General features: G+C 37.7%; 1 protein-coding gene across 1 annotated transcript in view; it reads left to right on the forward strand.

The window, feature by feature from the left end:
• CNTN3 (contactin 3) overlaps positions 1-21,827 on the forward strand; it is a 259,214-nt gene extending 237,387 nt beyond the window's left edge. Inside the window, exons 19-22 of the mRNA XM_032650525.1 lie at positions 1,643-1,826; positions 17,259-17,371; positions 17,999-18,167; positions 19,896-21,827. Coding sequence (XP_032506416.1) covers positions 1,643-1,826; positions 17,259-17,371; positions 17,999-18,167; positions 19,896-19,996 — 567 coding nt within the window. The 3' untranslated portion in view covers positions 19,997-21,827. The remainder of the gene's footprint in view (positions 1-1,642; positions 1,827-17,258; positions 17,372-17,998; positions 18,168-19,895) is intronic.
• The last annotated feature ends 207 nt before the right edge of the window (positions 21,828-22,034 follow it).

Consider the following 22,034-nt stretch of genomic DNA (forward strand, 5'->3'; position numbering starts at 1 on the left):
TGTGCTCAAGCAGCCGTTTACTTACAGAAATTATAGAAATGGTTTCCTGTTTTCATATTTTGCTATCGAAGTAGATAAATGAAAGTCAAACCAAAAGGGCAAAGACTGCAAGAAAAACAGGAAAGTGCCTATTTCTTTCTTTGTTATTTTTTTTTTTTTTTTTTGCGGTAAACGGGCCTCTCACTGTTGTGGCCTCTCCCGTTGCGGAGCACAGGCTCCGGACGCTCAGGCTCAGCGGCCATGGCTCACGGGCCCAGCCGCTCCGCGGCATGTGGGATCTTCCCGGACCGGGGCACGAACCCGTGTCCCCTGCATCGGCAGGCGGACTCTCAACCACTGCGCCACCAGGGAAGCCCTCTTTGTTATTTTTAATGAATTTATTCATTTATTTATTTTTGGCTGTGTTGGGTCTTCGTTGCCGTGCGCAGGCTTTCTCTACCTGCGGTAAGCAGGCTTCTCATTGCAGTGGCTTCTCTTGCTGTGGAGCACGGGCTCTAGGCTCCCAGGCTTCAGTAGTTGTGGCACGCGGGCTCAGTAGTTGTGGCACACGGGCTTAGTTGCTCTGCGGCATGTGGGATCTTCCTGGACCAGGGCTCGAACCTGCGTCCCCTGCGTTGGCAGGCGGATTCTTAACCACCGCGCCATCAGGGGAGCCCCAAGTGCCTGTTTCTTTAGGAAAATAAAAAATATGTACTCAGTCTGCTTTATGTATTTGTGTTACATATCCAACCCCTGCTTTAGATGGTCAGATGGTGATATCTGGTCTCAGCACGAGGAATAGTTGCACTTTTCATGAGCCATTTGTTTGGTAGTTTTGTTGCTGTTTTTATTTTATGAAGGATCCAAACTGTCTAGTAAAGCATAGTAGGACTTTATAGCATAAATTGGAGTTCACTGGGGAACATGTCTTCTTATTGTATTTTTCTACTTTTATTTCTTTATTTTGTCAAATACTCTCAAAACATTTTTATATTTTTATACTGTAAATGTATATATCTTTATAAGCAGTCTCAGATCATTTTGCACAATTCACAATAATGAAATACAAGTAAAACATTTCAATATATCCATATATTAACCTATGTTACCTGCCTTCTTGTTCTGTGCAGCAGCTCTGCCTACTCAGGGGTCTTGGTGACACTTGGCCATCACTGTAGGACGAGCCAGTGGCCAGCTGGCTTTTCAGTGGTCTTTGCTCTGACAGGTCCCTTTCTTCACAGAAAGCATCTTCACCATCCGTCAGAGTTTAAGCATAGCTGTCAGCCTTCCAGCGTTGAGCCTGAGCCAGGTTGATTAGGGTCTGGGAAGGAGAAGCAGCTCACTCTCTTAGAAATGCAGATTTTTTTCCCCTTCATTTTCCCATTTATAAGGCTATGGGCTAGTAGCATGTAGCACTTACTATCTTTGAATTTATCTGGTTTATTTGTGTACTTATTACCTGTCTCCCCCAGGAGTCCCTTTTCTTTCACGTCTGTGGCCCAGAGCCTAATGCAGCACCTATCACATAGTAGGTCCTTAAAAACTACTTGTGGAACAAATGGTAAAGTAAATAAATTACAGTGCCCATTTTAATAAAAATCACTTAATTTAAAGGATGCTGTTTTGTCAGTCCTTCTCATCTTTTATGTTTTCTGTCCACCAGGTGCGGTATTGGAATAATGGAGAAGAGGGATCATCGAGCAAACTGAAAGTGGCAGGAAATGTGACATCGGCCAGACTCCATGGCTTGAACAGCAACTTGGAATATTACACGGCTGTCCGGGCTTTCAACAGCGCTGGTACCGGTCCCTTTAGTGCCACAGTTAATGCAACCACCAAGAAAACTCGTATGTATCTTGTGATTTTTTTTTTAACGTCAAAAAAATACTTTGCATTTAAAATGGTAGCCTTCTTTATCATTTTAGATGGACAACACAAGTCAGTAAGCCCAATGAATGATGTAAACCCAACTCCAATCCCTTGTAAACTCAGAGGCACGCATACATGTCTTCCTGATACCCCTAAATCTTCAGTTAGAAACCCCATGTGAAAACAAATGCGCATCTTTTGAAAAATTTTAGAGTGGGATGTTTAGTCACGTCCATCCACTTTTCTTTTAAAATGTGATCAAGCTAATTGGTTTATTTCATGTATTTTTAGTTCTCCAAAGCTTGAGGATTTTTGATAAGCATGAATAACTTAAAGTTCAGGCCAAAGAATCAAGAGTGATGTTTTTCTTCTTTTCTTTCCTACTTATTCGAAAGAGGGCAATGTACAATAAAAGGTTACCAGCCAAAGATGTTGCTCCACGTGAATATATAGATATTTTTAAAACTCTGACCAGAGATGTCAGTCAGTGTTGCCTTCAAAGCTGAGTCTTTGTTAGCTGTTATTCACAGATACATTCACAAGCACCAATTATGAGCTGTATACTAACCTGGCTTTAAATTAGGCTACAGAAAAATCAGTGATTTGCAATCTTGTAGTCTTTCACATATATTTCCATGAAACTGATAACACCAGTGTATATCTAGTTACTGTATTGTATTGCTACTTTCTCACAATGCAACCATTTGAATTACTCTTGGCATCATCATCGTAGCTAATAGCAATTAGAACATTTTATGTTCACATGCTTTACATGTATTCCCACACCTAAACTTCATACCTACCACATGAGGTAGGTGTCGTTTTTACTTCTTTTTGAAAGATGAGGAATGTGGGCATGACAGGATTAACTTTAATTTTAAAACAATGGTGCAGTAAAACAATTTTTCTTCTTAATTTATTTTCAAAATTAATTAACCCAGTAAAAATGTTTTGTTAACTGGCCCTATATGGGAATGAGACAGTTATTGTGTTTGACTGCCAATTTCATTAATGCATTTCTGTTTCCGTATATAATTCCCAAACTTTCGTGAGAACGTGCAGTTGGCTGGCTAAAATTGCTAAGTATAAAATCTAATTTTATTACTAGTGTTATTTATGGGTAAGTTAAACTATATATAAAACACAATCCTACTATGGATTTTCATTAACCAGTGTTCATTTGATCAGGAAAGTTCATATTTTTACCTTTGTATTTATCTATTGAAAAGAGAATTTGGAGAGAAAGTTTAGCAACCAAACATTTTAATCCCTTTAAGTAGCATAGATTTACAAGCAACCAACTAATGTGGTAATTAATTATCCTTCACTAATTATTAGGAGAAGCCTGACGCCATCTCTTATAACACATGGTTGGGGTTAGACCAAGGAGCGTGTCGGTTTGCCAATAAACTGAATATATTCTGCGTTTAGAACTTTTCGCTAAATATATTTGGTATTCCCAGTAGCGCTTCTGAATTAGTAAGATTTAAATATACATAATTATTATATGTTCAAAGCACAGCATCAGTGAAAAATTCTGATTGCACTGTTGCATGTATACAAGGTTATCTGGCTCTTTCCTCCGACTTAATAATTGATGTGATTACTCGCTAAGAAATTACGATTGTAAAAGACTGTGTGACATCATCATGAAACCAGTGAAGAGCTTAGTGGATTGGTTAGACAGAAGGAAGAGATTGATTATAAATCAATAGGAATTTCATGGTACTGTACAGTGAGTGAAATAGAATTATAAAAAAGCACAACCCTTTAAAATTTAAAGATAGCATATAAATACCCAATCTAAAGTAGGAATTTGCAGGTTACAGTAATGATGGTGATTATGATTTTAATGACTAACACTTACAGAGCAATTTCCAGTCTCTGTTCTAAGTATGTTTCATGTATTGATTCTTAATTCTCACAGCAGCACCGTGACTTGGAGACTATTAGTAGTCTCACTTTAGAGACGATGTGGAAGCACATAGAGGTTATATAACTTTCCTGAGATCACAGAGTAAGTAGCAAGAGAGCCATACAAATCCAGACATAGTCTTAACCACTGTGCTAGCCTCTCTTTCAACCATATGATTCGAATGTTCATGTCATATATAACACCGGTATTTATTGGGTTTTTACTCTGTGTTTAGGAAGCAGGTAAGGTGATCAAAGATAGACAGGACTTCTGTGCTCATGGACCTGGAGTCTCATGGGAATTCCAGTAATTGAACAAAATCCCCCCTGCAAATGATACGTTCCTATCGCCCCAATTTAACTGGAGTCTGCATGTGGGGCTGTAGGTGTTATTAAAGAAAGGTTTCCTACTTTGAGTGGGAAATTCATAGAGATAATTAAAATCCCTAACTATTCTAAGATTGTGTATAAAGACCATTGTTAAGTTTTAAATTTTACATTCATAATTTTTCTAATGTACCAAAATACAAGTAAGACAATCTTTGAAAACTATTTCTAATATTATTTTACTGGCAGCTCTTAATAGTCATACTAACGTTTGACACGGTGTTAGCTTCAAATCCTAGTTACGAATTTTAATAAGGCTTTTGTGAGTATCACTATGAAGAGAATTATTGTCACGCTTCAGGCATAAAGAACGAAGAGAACATCTTTGAGTCTTTGCTTGCTATCTGTCTTCCCCTCTGGATTGTAAACTTTATGGGGAAAGAGTCCCTCTGTGTCTGTTCACTCAGCCCCAGTGCCCAGCCTAGCACTGGGAGCCACTCATTAAATGTTTAGTGGGTAGCTAGATGGATGAATGAAATCTAAAGAAGCAGGCCAGCCTGAAGTACTATTATTAATCCCGTATACTTCCTCTTGACTGAACATGGTGAGTTCAGAACACTTACTGGAGTCCTTCACCATCTTACTTAAAATGTGCAAGTTTCATGTACTTGTAATCATGGAATTCTGTATGCGAGGCTTTACATCCATACAGATCTTGGGTGATATTTTTGATTAATGTAAATAATACAAGGATTCTCAGGTTAAGGACTGTAGCTTCCATTAAACACTTAAGTTTTGATATCCAAATACTTGTGTTTTTTTAAAGCATTTCTAAGTTAAACACTAATTAGCCTCTTTAAGTAATCAAAGAGGGATTTTTGTTACTTGCAACCCAAAGAGAGCTAACTCTTAAGAACATCTTTTATCTAAAGGCACTGATGAGGAGAAATTGCAGATAGCATATAAATGACGAAATGGAACGGCTTCTAAAAGGAAACATACTGAGAAGTTTATGTTCGGAGATTGCAAGGAAGAATGTGGAGGGCAAATATTCTGCTTTGAATGACTGAAAAGTCAAGTGGTAATCGTGGCTCTCAGTATGGATAAATTTAGCACTCAACATCCTCAACAATCACCTGACATCTCAAATTGATTATTTCTAAAACTAAGTTCTTTAAATCATCCACCCCATTTAAAACCTGGCCCTTCTACCCTATCAATATTCCCCATCTTGGTAAATTCAATCCCGTTATTGCAGTCGCTGAGCCACAAAAATTTGGGGGTCATCCTCGACTCTTCTGTTTCTCTTATGCCCTGCACCTGGTCCAGAATCTGCCTGCTACAAGAATCTGCCGCTTCTTAAGGCATTCACGGCAGTCGCCCTGGTACAACCCTCACATGGATCAGGGCAGTGGCCCTTTATCATTCAGCCCATCTGCCTTTGTCTCCCTTAGGCCAGAGTGGTAGTGATGATGTTGCTTCTCTGCTCAGAACCTTCCAATCACTTCCCATCCCACTGCAGATAAATGCTAAATCCTTAAAATGCCCAACAAGACCTTTACAGTCCATCCTGAAATCCTACTTAGACTCATTTCCTATTTTCTACCCGCTCCTTCCACCTTCCTTTCAGGGGCTCTGCGTTTGCTGTTCCCTCTCCCCCGAAGGCTGTTCCTCCAGATGCCCAAGTGGGCCTCTCCCCCATGCTCACATGTAACCTCAGTGCCACCTGACCGCCATATGTAAAAGTACAGCCCCTCCTTTCCCGACACTCCCTGTCTCCTTTGCTGCTTTATTCTTGGGCATCGCTCTTAGAGCCACCACCCATGCTATAGCATGTTCATAATTATTTTATTGTTGTCTCACCAGCCTGCTTTGACTGAAGGCCAGACTCCTTCAGGGCAGAGATTTTGCCTGTTTTCCTCATTACTCTATCCCCAGAGCTCTATCTTCAGTGTCTCAGTACTCACAGTTGGTGCCCTGTAAGTATTTATTAAACAATCAGGAATGTCTTCATCTCTTGGCTCTGTTCCATGGTGGCGTCATTCTCACCAGATCCCCTCTTCAGAGTAACAGTATTGCCATTAAGCACCTCAAAGCCTATTCCTGTCAACTAAACATGCTGGGAAAAGGGCCAGCTCCTTCCTCATCCCTCCACTCAGAGCCAAGGAGGGGTCTTGGCTCTTCTAGAGCCAGGTTTTGTGGCAAGTAGGTGGAAACCCTAGATTGGCCTGGCCTGCATCACATGCCCAGATTCTCCCCTAGAACAAGAGAATCCTATTTTTTAGTGCCTTCACCAATGATTATACATGAGTATCTACTTGAGAAAATAGTGATATTAAATGGTGAAATCAGTTTTTTCACTTGAGTGTTTGCATTTCCAAGTGGAATGTTCATCCATGTAGGTTGAGCCAGAATTAATTGTCTGAATTTAAGGAAACCAATTAAGTGTGTCCTCAGGAAATGAAAAGGAAAGGTGAATAAAACAAGCCCTGAAACAATGTGAGTCAATATTTCAGAGGTTTTTGATAAAATGAATATTTCTGCCTCAAACACCTAATGTAGAAGTTTTCAAGTTTTCAAAGGTATGATTTCATTATATAATCATCCACTCTAAGTTAAGCGTCAGGTACATATCAGTACAAGGTTTCCCAAATTTTAGATGGTGATCTGCCTTCTCAATTTTTGCCATTCCTGTGGGCCTTCTCTGCTAATGTGTACCTAGTATTTTTTCTTAAAAACTAACTTACCATTTTTACTTACATAAACCTAAAGGAAATGGAAACTAATTTCCTGAGTATGAAAACCAGTATCATTGCCATAAGTAGATGTTAACAAAGTAATAATTAAACAATGAACAATGCCAATAATAGTAAATATAATGAAAAAATAAGCTGTTCTCCATTTTAAATATTAGCAACGTGGTCTTGCCTATTGAGACAACTGAACCTGCTTCCTCTTTGTTTGTGATGTTAGCACTGAAGGGATATGAAAGAGCTAGTAGCCCCCAAATCCAGCTTTCTCTTGAAACTAATGGGAAGACTAAAAAGGAATTAATTCCTCCCTAGGTGACTTTGTTGGCTTTTCTGTGTGTCACATACCACAGATATATGTCACCCACTCGTGTTTGTGTTTGATACACCACAAATCACACATACAACATTAGAATACACTGTTTACTAATAATGTACATTCTTCAGATTTAGAAGGGTTTTCTTTTCCTGTCTGTGGACTTCCAGAAAGTGATCTCTGATTTTGTAAGCTCTGAAGCAAGATAGCAGTATAATATTGAATGTAATCAGAATCCAATTAGGAAGTTTCAGCTAGTAGAGAAACAAATACTTACTTTGGCCAAATGTATAAACCTTATGAACTTTAGTTTGTAGGAGCTTTGGTACTTTTGTCTACCTTGCCCATGAATTCTTTGGAAGCTTGTAAATGTTCTTACTATAGGTTACAGATTTTCATGTTGTTATTATCCAAAGAAGGAGAGATTTTGGTCACGGGAATTCCCATTCATTTAAAATTGAAGAAAGGCTTTCTTCCCTGACATTCTAGATTAGACCCCAAGTAAGGTCTTTTCTGAGTTTTAGATGCGTTAAGAAGCACATGTTTTTGTCTTGTTTTTTAAAATTGAGTCAATGTCTTATGATAACTTAATTTATAATAACTTCAGTGATGTCAAGACGAGTATATCTCATTATTTGGGAAAAAGTGGCTTTTGGTAACTTGTTTTCTGCACAGTGTCAAATATTTAAGCTGTTTCATGACAAATGTTGATGTTTAACTCAAGCGAAGTCCAAGTGGAAAGTGTACCTTCAAGCTACCACTTATCATGTAAGTCAGCTCATTACCATCAGGGAGTCAAGAAATCCGTTGAGTTTTACATAATTAAGTCACGGCAAATATATTTTCTTAAAATTCCATATTTTGAAAGTCAATGCCAACTTCACTCTCAGCACTGAAGATATCACCACTGAAAATTCTGGACAGTAATATTCTTTATTTTAACAACCTCTACTTTTTATATGTAAAGGAAAATGTATTCACTGCTGAAATTAGGGGAAAATAATCACCCATAATCCTGTCCCTCAGAAAGACCATTGTTAGTATTGTTGATCTTTCTTTCCAGACTTACGTTCTCTAAAATGTTTCTCTTAGAAAGTGGAGGTTATGCCATATATTTAGTTACCTGGTATCAGAATTTTCCCCAGGTCATTAATAATTTTCATAAATATGTTAGTGTGTGTATAACATTCCATTGTGATAATGCACCAGGATTTAGCCATTTTCCTATTGGTAGACATGTCTTATATTCCCAGCTTCATCCGTTCAACACCCTTGCAATAATCACCTATTGGCAGTCAAGTGGCTGTAGATTTAGTAAAATCTACAGGGCTATTGTTGAGGAGTCTGATAATCAGATACACGGAGGATGTCAGGATAGGTGCTAAAAGAATGACAATAATAATAAAAGCCTTCGACGCACTATTATTCTTGTCACATACCATTTGAAATTATTGAAATAATGTTACAGCCTGTCAATTAGTGTTGCGCTATAAATATAGTGATATGCCACTTCTACTAGAATTAAATTAGTTTTTATCATTTTTTTCTATTTTAGTGTACTGTCAACACACTAGAAGTTGACAGAGGAAAAATCTACAGGATATGAAAGTTGAGATACGATTTACAAAACATTTCAAAATGTAGAACATATATCAAGTTAATTCTCATAAGGTGTGGAACTCAGCCAGCCTTCTGGGTTGGGCTTCCAACGTCATAGAACATGAAAAGTGAAACTGGAAGTCCTAAAAGATATGCTGTCAACTCTCGCCTGACCATTTCCAGTTCAGTATGTGACTCAATGCCTTTACAAAAATTCATTGTGTTACATTGAAGCTTAGGCTACTGTTTAATAGCTGTATTAGTCAGATTGGGCTAGTATGGGTAGAGTATCCAAAACTCCCAAACCTAGAAGCTTTAAACTACGAGTGTTTCTTTCTCATTCATACTACATGTCCATCACAGGTGCGATTCAGATCTGACCAATTGCATCTTCACTTCAGAACCCTGACTGAAGAAGCAGCCACTCTCTGGGCCATGCTGGTCTCATGGCAAAGGGAAAATGGTGAACCGTGCTCTTCAGTTGCTTTTAAAGCTGTCATTTCACTTTTGCTTACATTCCACTGGCTGAAACAAGCCATATAACAAAACCTGATGTCTGTGAGATGCCAGTGAGAAGGGGAAGTATGTCTTCCTAAAGGCATGGGACCACAAGTCCCATGGCCAAGCTGAATGTCAATGAGAGTGAGGCAGGGAAGCGTAATCTTTCCATGGAGGATGAAGGACAGAAGACTTGCAAAGACTAAATAATAATACACCCCCAATAATCTACCCCAAAGTATTTTTAAACAATAATACAGTCAATCCTACCAGCCAATAATAAGGATCATTTCAAAATATTTCCAGAGGATCTAAGAATAAATCACAGGTCCTGAGAGATCCCTAGGGGTCTGCGAGTTGTTCTTTCACCTGCCTTTACTGTTTGCACCTTCCTCCTTCATATCCCTTCAGCATCTACCTCAAGCCTTTACAGAAATAACAAGGTAATTTATTCCATCCAGATAGATTACTTATATAAATATGTCAATAAAATATCCTCAAAATATGTAAAAACTACCCCAAATGACTCTTTATTGAAAAAGAGGAGTAAGGGCTTCCCTGGTGGCTCAGTGGTTGAGAGTCCGCCTGCCGATGCAGGGGACACGGGTTTGCACCCGGTCCGGGAAGATCCCACATGCCACGGAGCGGCTGGGCCTGTGAGCCATGGCCGCTGAGCCTGCGCGTCCAGAGCCTGTGCTCCGCAACGGGAGAGGCCACAACAGTGAGAGGCCCGCGTACCGCAAAAAAAAAAAAAAAATGAGGAGTGATAAAGTCAAGTGCCTTCAATGGCCAGGCAGGTTTAAATGAGCAGCGGTGCGTATGTGGGGCAGTCTCTTGTTGCTCCATCCCATGCTTTCTGTCCATCATTGTAGGACCAGTGTTCTTGATCGTCTAGTTTTGCACAAGAAACCAGAAATCTGGAACTTAAATGAAAGCTCCCAAGTTTTAAATGTTGGTAACTAAACAAAATTAAAATACAGTATTTGGGTTAGACCAAAAATATGTGCAAGCTGGATCTAGCTGAAGTTTCAGGTTGCACCCTCTGATGTGAAGCTTTACCGTTATAAACATTTCACTATCTTGTGTTTTTTAATCCAGCAACAGCTCTACCAGCTGTTTTCCTTCTTTTGCAGTTGAGACTCTGTGGCTTCTGCTAGGTTAAGGGACTAAAATCAATACAGGTGAGTTGTAAGTGGCCACATTGCTTCTAGTACACTAAGCCTTAAGTATATTAGGTAGACCTTGTCTGTGGTGATACAAGCTTGCTGTTTGTTGGTGCACAAGGGTAAATCGTTTTTATAGAGAGTTTGTGGAAGGAAAGAATTAATATTTGAAGTTTGACATTAGTAAGATAGAAAAGAAGGGCATTTAAGGCTTAATACAAGGTAACTAAAGGTTGGTAAGGATGGAAACCAAAAGTAGGGATGAAGATACTAAAGGGAAGTTTGGATCATACAATAACCAAAGTTTACTTTATTCATAATTTGCCCAGTGTTTTGCAATCTCCAGTCACTGAATGATCCTTGCAAGATTTTAGCCACATACTTAACAACCTGGATTATTATTTCCCTAATGTATTTACTTTAATACTTAAATATATTTATTTTAAAAGGCTTTGTATCATTGCTATAAACAGAACACGACTAATACTCTCTCCTTACAAGATAGTAGTTTTAATTTTCTTCCTATAAAAATGAAAGCAAAGCAGTTACTTAGAGAAAAGTTTACAACTTAAAACTACAATGAATAGCAAAAATAAACATACTTGATTTGCGAAAAATGTGTACCTAGAAATAAGTTTTGCGGTGAGCTAACCAGAGTGTTGATGGCTGTTATTAATAGAGTGATATTCTGTTCTTGATCACTTAGTTTAAGATGAGTTATTTACTGTAAATATATCCTTAGGTCAGAGTCAGTTTGAATTATGACTGTTTTTTGGGGTGTTTACCAGACATCTGTGTGCTACTGAAAGCATCTGAGTTATTTATGTTTGTGTAACACCCTATTTTCTGTGTCATTATTTAGAACCTAATTTTAATCTATGTATTGTGTTTAAAGTAGATTACCACTGATGTACCAATATTGGCCTCATCCAAAAGAATTATATCTATGAATCAATTAACAGTTAAAACAATGAAAAATGTTATCCACCTAAAACCATCGTATTTGTCCAAGTACTGGTCTCTGGGAACCACTAATGCGGTCCATGATTAGAAGTCAGAGAACATCTTTATCTCTGTGCTCACTGTACTCAGGAGAATCCCTGACACATGCGAAATGCTTATTAATTACGTAGTGACTGAAAGGGAATTCCGGATAGAAACATTGTTCCCCAAGGTGTGTGTCATTCACCCGGGCTGCCGAGCTAGAATTAGCCTGCCTTCTTATTACCACCACCCATATGACCTCCATCATCATGACCTATTCACGAATTCCAGGTCTGTTCCATCCCTCCAACTCTACTGCCATCACTTGCATATGGAGCTTTATTATCTTTTATACAAAGTGCTGCAGTGCACTCCCTACAGAGCTCCCACCAAGATTCTCCATCTTCTCCCTCTGTCCCCACAAAGATCTGTGAAAGCACAGACCTGATGGCATCACAGATCTGATCCTTCTTCAGTGCCCTGCCAATTGCCTGCCCCAAAAAATTCCTTTTCTAGTTCCTTTGGCCTTCTAGACTCTTAAGCATATGGCTGCTACCTGTCTCTCCAACTGCCTTTGCAGTTCCTTCCCATCATCCCTACCTGTAACCCGTCAGAACTGAGCTCCCTACGGCACTATGCTAGTTCCTGCCTCTGTGCCTTGGCGTGTGTCATCCCTCTGCCTGGGTTACCACCCCCCAACCTCTACATGTGAAACTCACATTCATCTTTCAAAATCTACTCGAGATGTTGTCACCTCTTTATGCATATTTCCCTTAACACTTAAAACATAAATATTTAGTAAACAAATCATTTAAGTATTGAATGAATACACTAGTTGTTTTGCTGTCTTTCTTATTCTGTTCTTTCTTTGTGTTTTGTTCCTTATCGTCTTAGCCTCAATATAATCAGCCATATTCAAGCTCTCAAGCTGATGGTCAGTGTTAATGTCCCAGTTTTGTCTTTGTGAAATTTATGCATTTATTGGGACGTGTCTTGGAGGACTTTCAAAACCATGGAGCTAGAAAATTCATTCTAAATTCTGAGGTGCCACATTTGAGAACTGTGACCAGCCAAATGTTACCCCGCTGACACCATGGTGAATTGCTGCTGATACTTGTCCTGAATCTTTCCCCATTCAGTGTACTTTGTCATTGCATGAATCATTCCTTAGGGACATGTAGGGAGTAGATCAAACTTATTTTTTGATAACACTAGAGAAGCGTTTTCTTCATCCTTGGGTTGTGTTTCTTGCATTAAAAGAGCAGTCAGTTACATACAAAATCTAATTTGATATCTACCTTTAACAAGACATTAGGCTAGTGAATAAAAACTAGTATATGGGCCTATCGATGTCAGAGACCATATAGGACATTTTGTCTGCAAGGCACTTATGAATTAGTAGGAAAATTGGATAATAAACATAAAACCACAAATAAATGTAAAATGTACCTTTGCTGAAAATGATGAAGAAAGGGAACCTGGTATATGAAAAGAGGCCCCACTGTACGTTTAGTCTGAGAAGTCAGGAAGAGCAGTCCTAGGAAAGTGAAAATTGAGTATATTTTGAGATGAACATGTTTAATATTCATTTTTACATCATTGACAAATCATTTGTCAATGGTTCAAGAGTTAACTGAAGTCACAGATAGTTACAACATAACAGGGGAAGCGTAGACTTTGGAATTAACCGGAACTGATTGGAATCCACATGATACCTCTTACCAGCTGTGCATCTTAGCAAGTTCTTTGCTTTTAATTTTTTATTTTTAACATCTTTATTGGGGTATAATTGCTTTACAATGGTGTGTTAGTTTCTGCTTTATAACAAAGTGAATCAGTTATACATATACATATGTTCCCATATCTCTTCCCTCTTGCATCTCCCTCCCTCCCACCTTCCCTATCCCACTCCTCCAGGCGGTCACAAAGCACCGAGCTGATCTCCCTGTGCTATGTGGGTGCTTCCCACTAGCTATCTACCTTATGTTTGGTAGTGTATATATGTCCATGCCTCCCTCTCGCTTTGTCACAGCTCACCCTTCCCCCTCCCCATATCCTCAAGTCCGTTCTCCAGTAGGTCTGTGTCTTTATTCCTGTCTTACCCCTACATTCTTCATGCCATTTTTTTTCTTAAATTCCATATATATGTGTTAGCATATGGTATTTGTCTTTCTCTTTCTGACTTACTTCACTCTGTATGACAGACTCTAGGTCTATCCACCTCATTACAAGTAGCTCAATTTCGTTTCTTTTTATGGCTGAGTAATATTCCATTGTGTATATGTGCCACATCTTCTTTATGCATTCATCCGATGATGGGCACTTAGGTTGTCTCCATCTCCGGGCTATTGTAAATAGAGCTGCAATGAACATTTTGGTACATGACTCTTTGAATTATGGTCTTCTCAGGGTATATGCCCAGTAGTGGGATTGCTGGGTCATATGGTAGTTCTATTTGTGGTTTTTGAAGGAACCTCCATACTGTTCTCCATAGTGGCTGTACCAATTCACATTCCTGCCAGCAGTGCAGGAGTGTTCCCTTTTCTCCACACCCTCTCCAGCATTTATTATTTCTAGATTTTTTGATGATGGCCATTCTGACTGGTGTGAGATGATATCTCATTGTAGTTTTGATTTGCATTTCTCTAATGATTAATGATATTGAGCATTCTTTCATGTGTTTGTTGGCAGTCTGTATATCTTCTTTGGAGAAATGTCTATTTAGGCCTTCTGCCCATTTTTGGATTGGGTTGTTTGTTTTTTGTTATTGAGCTGCATGAGCTGCTTGTAAATTTTGGAAATTAATCCTTTGTCAGTTGCTTCATTTGCAAATATTTTCTCCCATTCTGAGGGTTGTCTTTTGGTCTTGTTTATGGTTTCCTTTGCTGTGCAAAAGCTTTGAAGTTTCATTAGGTCCCATTTGTTTATTTTTATTTCCATTTCTCTACTAGGTGGGTCAAAAAGGATCTTGCTGTGATTTATGTCATAGAGTGTTCTGCCTATGTTTGCCTCTAAGAGTTTGATATTTTCTGGCCTTACATTTAGGTCTTTAATCTTTTAATTTTTAATTGTGATAAAAATACACATGACATAAAATTTCCATCTTACCTTTTTTTTTTTTTTTTTTTTTTTTGGGTACGCGGGCCTCTCACTGTTGTGGCCTCTCCCGTTGTGGAGCACAGGCTCCGGACGCGCAGGCTCAGCGGCCGTGGCTCACGGGCCCAGCCGCTCCGTGGCATGTGGGATCTTCCCGGACCGGGGCACGAACCCGGGTCCCCTGCATCGGCAGGCGGACTCTCAACCACTGTGCCACCAGGGAAGCCCAATCTTACCTATTTTTAAATGTACAGTTCCTTAGTGTTGGGCTTGGTTATTGTGCAGCCGATCTCCAGAACTCTTTTCACCTTACAAAACTGAAACTCTGTACCCGTGAAACAGCATCTCCCATTGTCCCCTCCCCCACCCCTGGCAACCACCATTCTACGTTCTGTCTCCATGGATTGACTACTCTGGCTACCTTGTATATGTGGAATCCTACAGAAAATTTATCTTTTTTGTGACTGGCTTATTTCACTTTGCATAATTTCCCCAAGGTTCATCCAGGTTGTTGCATGTGTCGGAATTTCCTTCCTATTTAAGGCTGAATAGTATTCCTTAGTATGGATATACCACATTTTGATTATTCACCTGTTGATGGACACTTGGGTTGATTCAACCTTTTGTCTGCTGTGAATGATGCTGCTGTGAACATGAATGTACAATCTTCTTTTTAAACTTTCTGGGTCCAGATTACCCATGTAGCAAAATGGGCTTTATTATAATGCAGTGTAATGAGGATTAAGTAAATTATATTATATGAAACCACATTCTACCTTGCCTAATATATTATAGGTTTTAATAGGCATTAGTTGCTAACAATAATAGGATTTTAAATTTGGAAGGAAAGTCTATCTGATCTAGGATTTTCCAGAAGATGTTATTCTTACCAGTAGCGATAAAAAATGATTTTAGAATAGTCCACAAATATTTTTGAAAATTTAATAATGCTTCATTTATTATATAGAGTACCATAGGAATGTAACAGGCATACCAAGGCTCACGACTGTGTGCATATTAGTGTTTAGGACAAGACTAAAGTTGATGTTTAAGTCAAGTTCATTTTTTAAAAAATAGCAAAAATGATGAAAACGGGACGTGACTATCTGAGGCTTGGAAACACCGATATGGAAAATAATAGTGATCAGACCCAGAACAAAGCTTTTATTTTTCTCCCCTTTCTCATTTCCTGTTTTTTTTTTTTTTTCTTTTTGTTCATTCAAAAAATATTCAATTCAGGCTGAACTCTCATCTGTCTTGGGACTCATACAAAATAAGCCCAAGTTTTAACCTTGCAGTTAATTTTTTTGCAAGGCTAGTGTTGGAATAAGTGATTCAACCAAAATCACTCAAGTTTTCTATAATCTACAAGCACACACCTCTCGGCAGGACACACCATGCTGAAGCATGTTATCTGAGCTGCCTCAAATGGAACCTGTCCTTTTATGGTGCCGCCGGGCCACAGGAAATCACAGACTTTGGGAAACTGTTTTAACAATTGTGCGTTCATAGCATTTGGATGGAGCCCCGCAAAACACAGTCATTAGTATTTCAGCCCTAAGTCACTGCCATATCTATGTTTTGTTATCTAAGCATTGCAGCTTAAGAGTGCTCTGAGCTGACCTAAGCTCACTGTTAATACCAGATCACAAATTTTAAAGGCAATGTAGAATTGTGTTAAAGAGCAGACAGTAAGCCAAAGTATCTGCAGGGAATACAATCTTGTTTGGCGTCATTAGTCACATGAACGTATCTGAGCCCTCTTCCCATCTGTAAGTCCAGCCGTCTCTCCCTCATGGCATGAGTCAGTGATGTTGAGAAATTTCTCAGCCTAGCCAACCTTTTATTTCATTTTCCCATGACAAATTCAGTTAACCAAATCACATTCTGTGGCTAAATCCACAAGTACAACATATTTCAACACTGTTTTGGGCAGTTGTGATGTTGCCAAATGGATAATATTATGTTTGCTGTTTTGTAATTGACAAGAAACTGAATTTTCAGTGTCCTATGTTGCTCTTGACAAATGCTATCAAACCGCCTTCCCCCGGCCGGCATCTAGTGTTCATGAGAGGGAGCTAAATTATGAATCCAAGTTTTTAAACCTCAGCGAGTTTCATTAATTATCTAATGGAGCTCTCATTAACGTTTCATTGTTTTGACTTATTTTTCTCAAAAATTGATTTAAACTTGGAAAACGAAGGTAAAATATAGAGTCTGTGCTGCAGTTTTTCATGTGTATAGCTATTACTTCTTGGGAATAAATCTAAATAATCCTTATTTTTGATTGCCTCCTATTTTGCTCATCTCATCATACATGGATGGTTTTAAAATCATCCACACTTCATTTCCTGCAACTTTAATCTGCTCAGTTGGCAATTTCTCTCAGCCTCTGGATGTGTCAAACAGGACACACTGCCTGCCTTTCCTAGCCCATCACAAGCATCCCTCTAGTGGTGGATAAAAGAATTTCTTTATCTCCACTATCAACAAGTTTTCCAGGAGACCATGTCAACAAGTGAGAAATGCCCTAAAGTATATGATGAATATGATAAAGCAAATTGTCTCACAATGTTACGGAAATGCCTTTGTAAAAGGAAATTTAGCTACTCTGTTATTTTCCCTGATTCTTCTTATACACTATGTGTTACCAAAGAGATTCTGCTCTCCTTTGGCTGCCTCCTATGAATGTCATTTATCTGTTCTATGTAAAATATCACTCCATGCTCAAATCTATTTTAATTTCTCATTTTGCATTTCAAGCTCCCAGTCAGCCACCGGGAAATGTTGTTTGGAATGCTACAGACACGAAAGTGTTACTTAATTGGGAGCAAGTGAAAGCCATGGAGAATGAATCAGAAGTAACAGGGTACAAAGTAAGTTGTATCATTTGCAATGCTTTCTTTTCCTACTTCTGGCAGTACTTTTCAAAGGAAGCTAGATTTGAACAGTTTTTCTAAATGTTGATGGTGTGATCTTTATAAACTACTTCTGACATACAGATGTCAAGCTGTTTATGAAAAGGGTATTTTTCCAAAATATCTGATTTCTTAAATATAAATTTAAGTGACATAATTCTGCTCACGTGGGAATTTTAGATCAAATGTTGGTAAGTTGTTCGTTATGTTAGTTTCCTATTTCTGTTGCTCACCCATATACTACTTAAAAAAAACAACTAATAGCATTGGCTCTGATTCTTTGGTCTCCTGTTCAAGATCTATACAGTAGGACCTTGCCCCCATCTCTCCATCCTCACAAATACCCAAGCAGCTGAACTTTTCATAGAAGAAGTTTTTTCTTCCCCACCTCCTTCATTTTGAGCACCTGATGATTCTACCACGCGCTGATCCCTAGTCTAAGGTGACAGAGCTATGAATGCAGCCTGTATTTTAGTGGGTAAGGAAAACAAGCAATATAAATGAAGTAACATCAGAGTAATACGTTTATGAAAAAAATAAAAGAGGGCACTATAAAATATCAATGTGTTTGTTCATGCATTTTAGGTTTTCTATAGGACTAGCAGTCAAAATAATATGCAAGTGCTAAACACAAACAAAACTTCAGCTGAACTTCTGCTGCCCATTAAAGAGGACTACATTATTGAAGTTAAGGCCACAACGGATGGCGGGGATGGGACCAGTAGCGAACAGATCAGGATTCCAAGAATAACCAGTAAGTTGGTCGACGTCAACATCTCCTTATTTCCCAGCATCAGTTATGAGCCCCCAAGAGAGTCAATCGGTGCCTCCCTCTCCACTCTTTGTTCTCCTACCACTTCTTTCATCTGAATGCTGAGAAGGTCTTGGAATATGAGAGATGAGGGCAGGAGGAATTCCTCACAAGTGGTGCAAAATAAGAATGATAAGAACAGAATAACAGAAAAAACATTGAGAAATATTTAGCAAATTTTATTAATTTAATTTTTTTCTCATTCTGAGCTATGCATAAATTTGCCTTTGGATTGTCATAAAACAGAATTCCTTAAGCATTTCTCAAGGGCAACGTTGAACCCACAAAGTGTTTTTAAGATCTTTAATATTCCACTTGTTTGCCTCTGAGAAATTATAGATGAATCTTATCAGTTCTTTACCAAGTAGAAAATTTAGCATTGTTAAATTAAGGTCAGAACCCATTTGGCCAAACCAAAAGACACTTTTTAAAAAAAATTCTTAGTTTCTGATTTCAGTGGAGTTTCATACTTGCTTTTCTTTTCAAAATCCAAATGAAGCCTATTGTATTATAGCAATTGTACTTTTAGAGTTCAGGGAAACGGACTTTTCATACGTATTTTACCAGTGACCGTGTTAGAAGAAATTTTATCTTTTAAATCTCAAGGGTGGAGTTTTGTGGCCTCAATTTAAGTAAGCCATGCTATTCTACGGTTCTTAGTAACCTAAATTACTTTGCTCCCTGTTTCTTTTCATTGAGGTTGACCTAATCTATAATCTTGGGCATTCAAGATTAAAACCCTTATTTGTAATCTTGGAAAACAAAATGAGGGACATCATTAGCAAGTAAAAAGAAAGGGAGATGTGGAAACTTGGAGGAATTTTATCTCTTCATGAAATCATAAAGACTGCAATACTTAGACCAAAACAAACAAGTAACTAAATGGAGAAAATGGGAAATATTTATCTCAGAACTGAGTTCTGCAACATAAAAATATGTAAAAACCATTTAGGACTACAGACATTTTTAAAACTGTATGTGCTTCAATAGAGCAAAACCAGGAATTAATTTAAGCTTATTATTATTATTTAGGTTTTTAATTAAGACCTGCTATCTCGTTCCTAAGATAGCTCAAGGTTCAGAGGTAAAATTACAATATGGCCAAAGTGGAACTGTTAAAAGGAGTAGGTTCTGTGCTTTTGCAGGAACAGACAGATTTTAGCATTTGAGGGTTGCTGAGTCAAGAGTAGCCTTTCCCTCTGACATCTGCCTTCTTGTTGAGTTTGTATAGATTGGTGCAGACAAAGGCCAACTATAGGAAAATGGAGCTTTTATTGATTGCTTTTTTAAGATGATATTCTATATTATACATAATAACTTATCTAAAAATGTACAGAAGAGAAACAAACGTATTTCCTAACCCTTCTCCAATGAAGCTTTCTATAATTAAACCATTGAATTATCTCAAAAATGTCTTTAATGGAGTATAATTGTTTTCAAAATGATGAAGTTGTTTTTCCACTTTCAATTAAAGTTAAATAATACTAGATGAACAAAGCCCAGAATCCCTTAAGAAAACTTAAGTATATAAGAGTGTTTATAGATACTCTTGGCAAATAATCTATACTACATTGTTAAATAACGTGAAGGCTAATGTTAACTTGTGGTGGTTAAGTTAGTTACTTAAATTGATACAGACCTTATTAATGAGCTCTTTATCCTCTTTGACAGATACGGATGCAAGAGGTTGTACATCCGCCATCTCCAATGCCCACCCTGTGTCAAGTTATATCTCTACAGTACTGTTCTTTATTGTAAACACCCTGTGGTGATAGTCACTTTTTTTTTATTATTATTTATCGGAAGGTTCATTGGTTACAAAAAAAGTGCTTTCATGAAATGCAGTGATTATGCATGTTTTTTTCCAACTCTGTATTTTTAACTTTCTACATAGGTAAAATATGAATATAATAAAAAAACAAACCCAGTAAATCCTTTTAGGGGAATCTGAAATGCCTTAATATTTACTTGATACACCAAAGGAATTTACATATTACATACATCCGATTTTTGATAGAGACATTCTTATGATTTTAAGCACTGCCTGTGGATAAAGGCTCACATGCTTCCATGTATACACACCCACACGCAGACACATACTTTTGTGGGTTTGGTTTTGTTTTTTTTTTAACATAGAAAAACTCATTTACTCCAGATGCTTTGCTCCCATTGTAACAGCACTGTTTGGAAGACATAATTAGTGTTATTTGGAAATGCTCATTTGAAATACTCAAGGGTGAAAGATACATTTTAAAAATTACCCTGTTGGGCAGAGGGTGCATGTAATTCAAAAGCATGTTGTTGGAGATGCTACGGTAGACTTTGGAAGAGTGCTGTTTCGTCTGGGTATACTGCTGCGTGGTTGTGAGATTCTTTACAAATCACTGCTCTCTCTACTTCTCAAGCACTCACCCTTAAAATGTGGAGATAATAATACCCATCTTATCTGCCTCTCCCCCATGAATTACTTGCTAAAAGATAAAGAAGGAAATGTGAAAGTGCTTTGTTAGCCCTAATGCACTAGGCCTGTACAATATATTAGTATGAATTTACTTAATCATATTGAAGTCCTGAGGACCAGCCACATTTTTAAAGTTTGCACTCCATTCTAGGTAATGCTTTCCTTTTCATTCCATGATATTAGAAAACTGAAATGATCACATTTTACCCTCTCTCAAAAGGTTTAAAAAGTGAAATAAAGTAAAAAGGGATTGTTTCCTTCACACCTAAGAAAAAGCTTTCAGGTTTTATTAAAACATGGTGGAGAAAATTAGGAACAACCTGAATCTTAATCCAGATATTAAACAAAATGTACGTGATCCTTCATTTCCAATCTCTGATTCCATCAAGGGACCCTCTCTTTTTTGGATGGTGGAGATGGTTTTTATTGAAATCCAACCGTTTATGAGAGTGAGTCTGGCAGGCTTTTTAGTTCCTGAGCTAAATTTGTAATAGAACCATGGCCATGCTGCTGACTTAGATATGTATGACTCAGTCTCTCAATACATGGTGTTCAAAGGATTGTCGAAGACATGACTTCATAGCAGTATGTAAAAAATATATGAAAATCAGCAGATTGAGTGTTACACATTGCAAAATCAATTTTTTACCTCTTTCCTGTCCATTCCACATTTTACAGGAACTTGTTCTTTGCAAAGATATCTGAATTTGAAACCAACAGATATCACAAGAGAATACATATTAGCAAAATTCTGATATTACCATAGTGTTACTTTACATTTAGAGATCACATTTAAGATAAAGTCATTATACACAAAGAAGAAAAATATTTATAACTTTTCTCTTCAAGGTCTGTATATACTGTATATATCTAGAAAAATTCTGAATGACGAGTAGATTTCATATGACCATTGTTATTTCAGGTCAAAAAGTGGAGAAACACTTTTTCCAATACCTGTATTTTATGCTACATGTAATGGAGTTGTACCTTTTTATTATTCGGTAATTCCTATAATATGTTCCTATACTTTTCATTTTCAAGGCAATTACTCTATTGTTTCATGGTGTTTCTAGAAATATATCTCCATGAGATATGTACTTTGTTTCATATTGAAAAGTATAAAATTTACCTTTAAATTCCTGTGTGTGTATCCTATGGTTGTCTGTATGTATTATTTTTTATTATTCTAATAAAATTTATAAAAATCAAATTCCCATGCATGTTGAATTGTGGTATGGTCAAAAAGAACATTTTAAGGGGGAAATAAGTGGGCACCATAATAGTTATGCTGATGCTATCATTTCTTATATTCTTCAGCCTACTTTTAGTCTTTCCATCTTTTAATCTTT

Source organism: Phocoena sinus, chromosome 11 (genome assembly GCF_008692025.1).
Source record: "Phocoena sinus isolate mPhoSin1 chromosome 11, mPhoSin1.pri, whole genome shotgun sequence".
NCBI lineage: Eukaryota > Metazoa > Chordata > Mammalia > Artiodactyla > Phocoenidae > Phocoena > Phocoena sinus.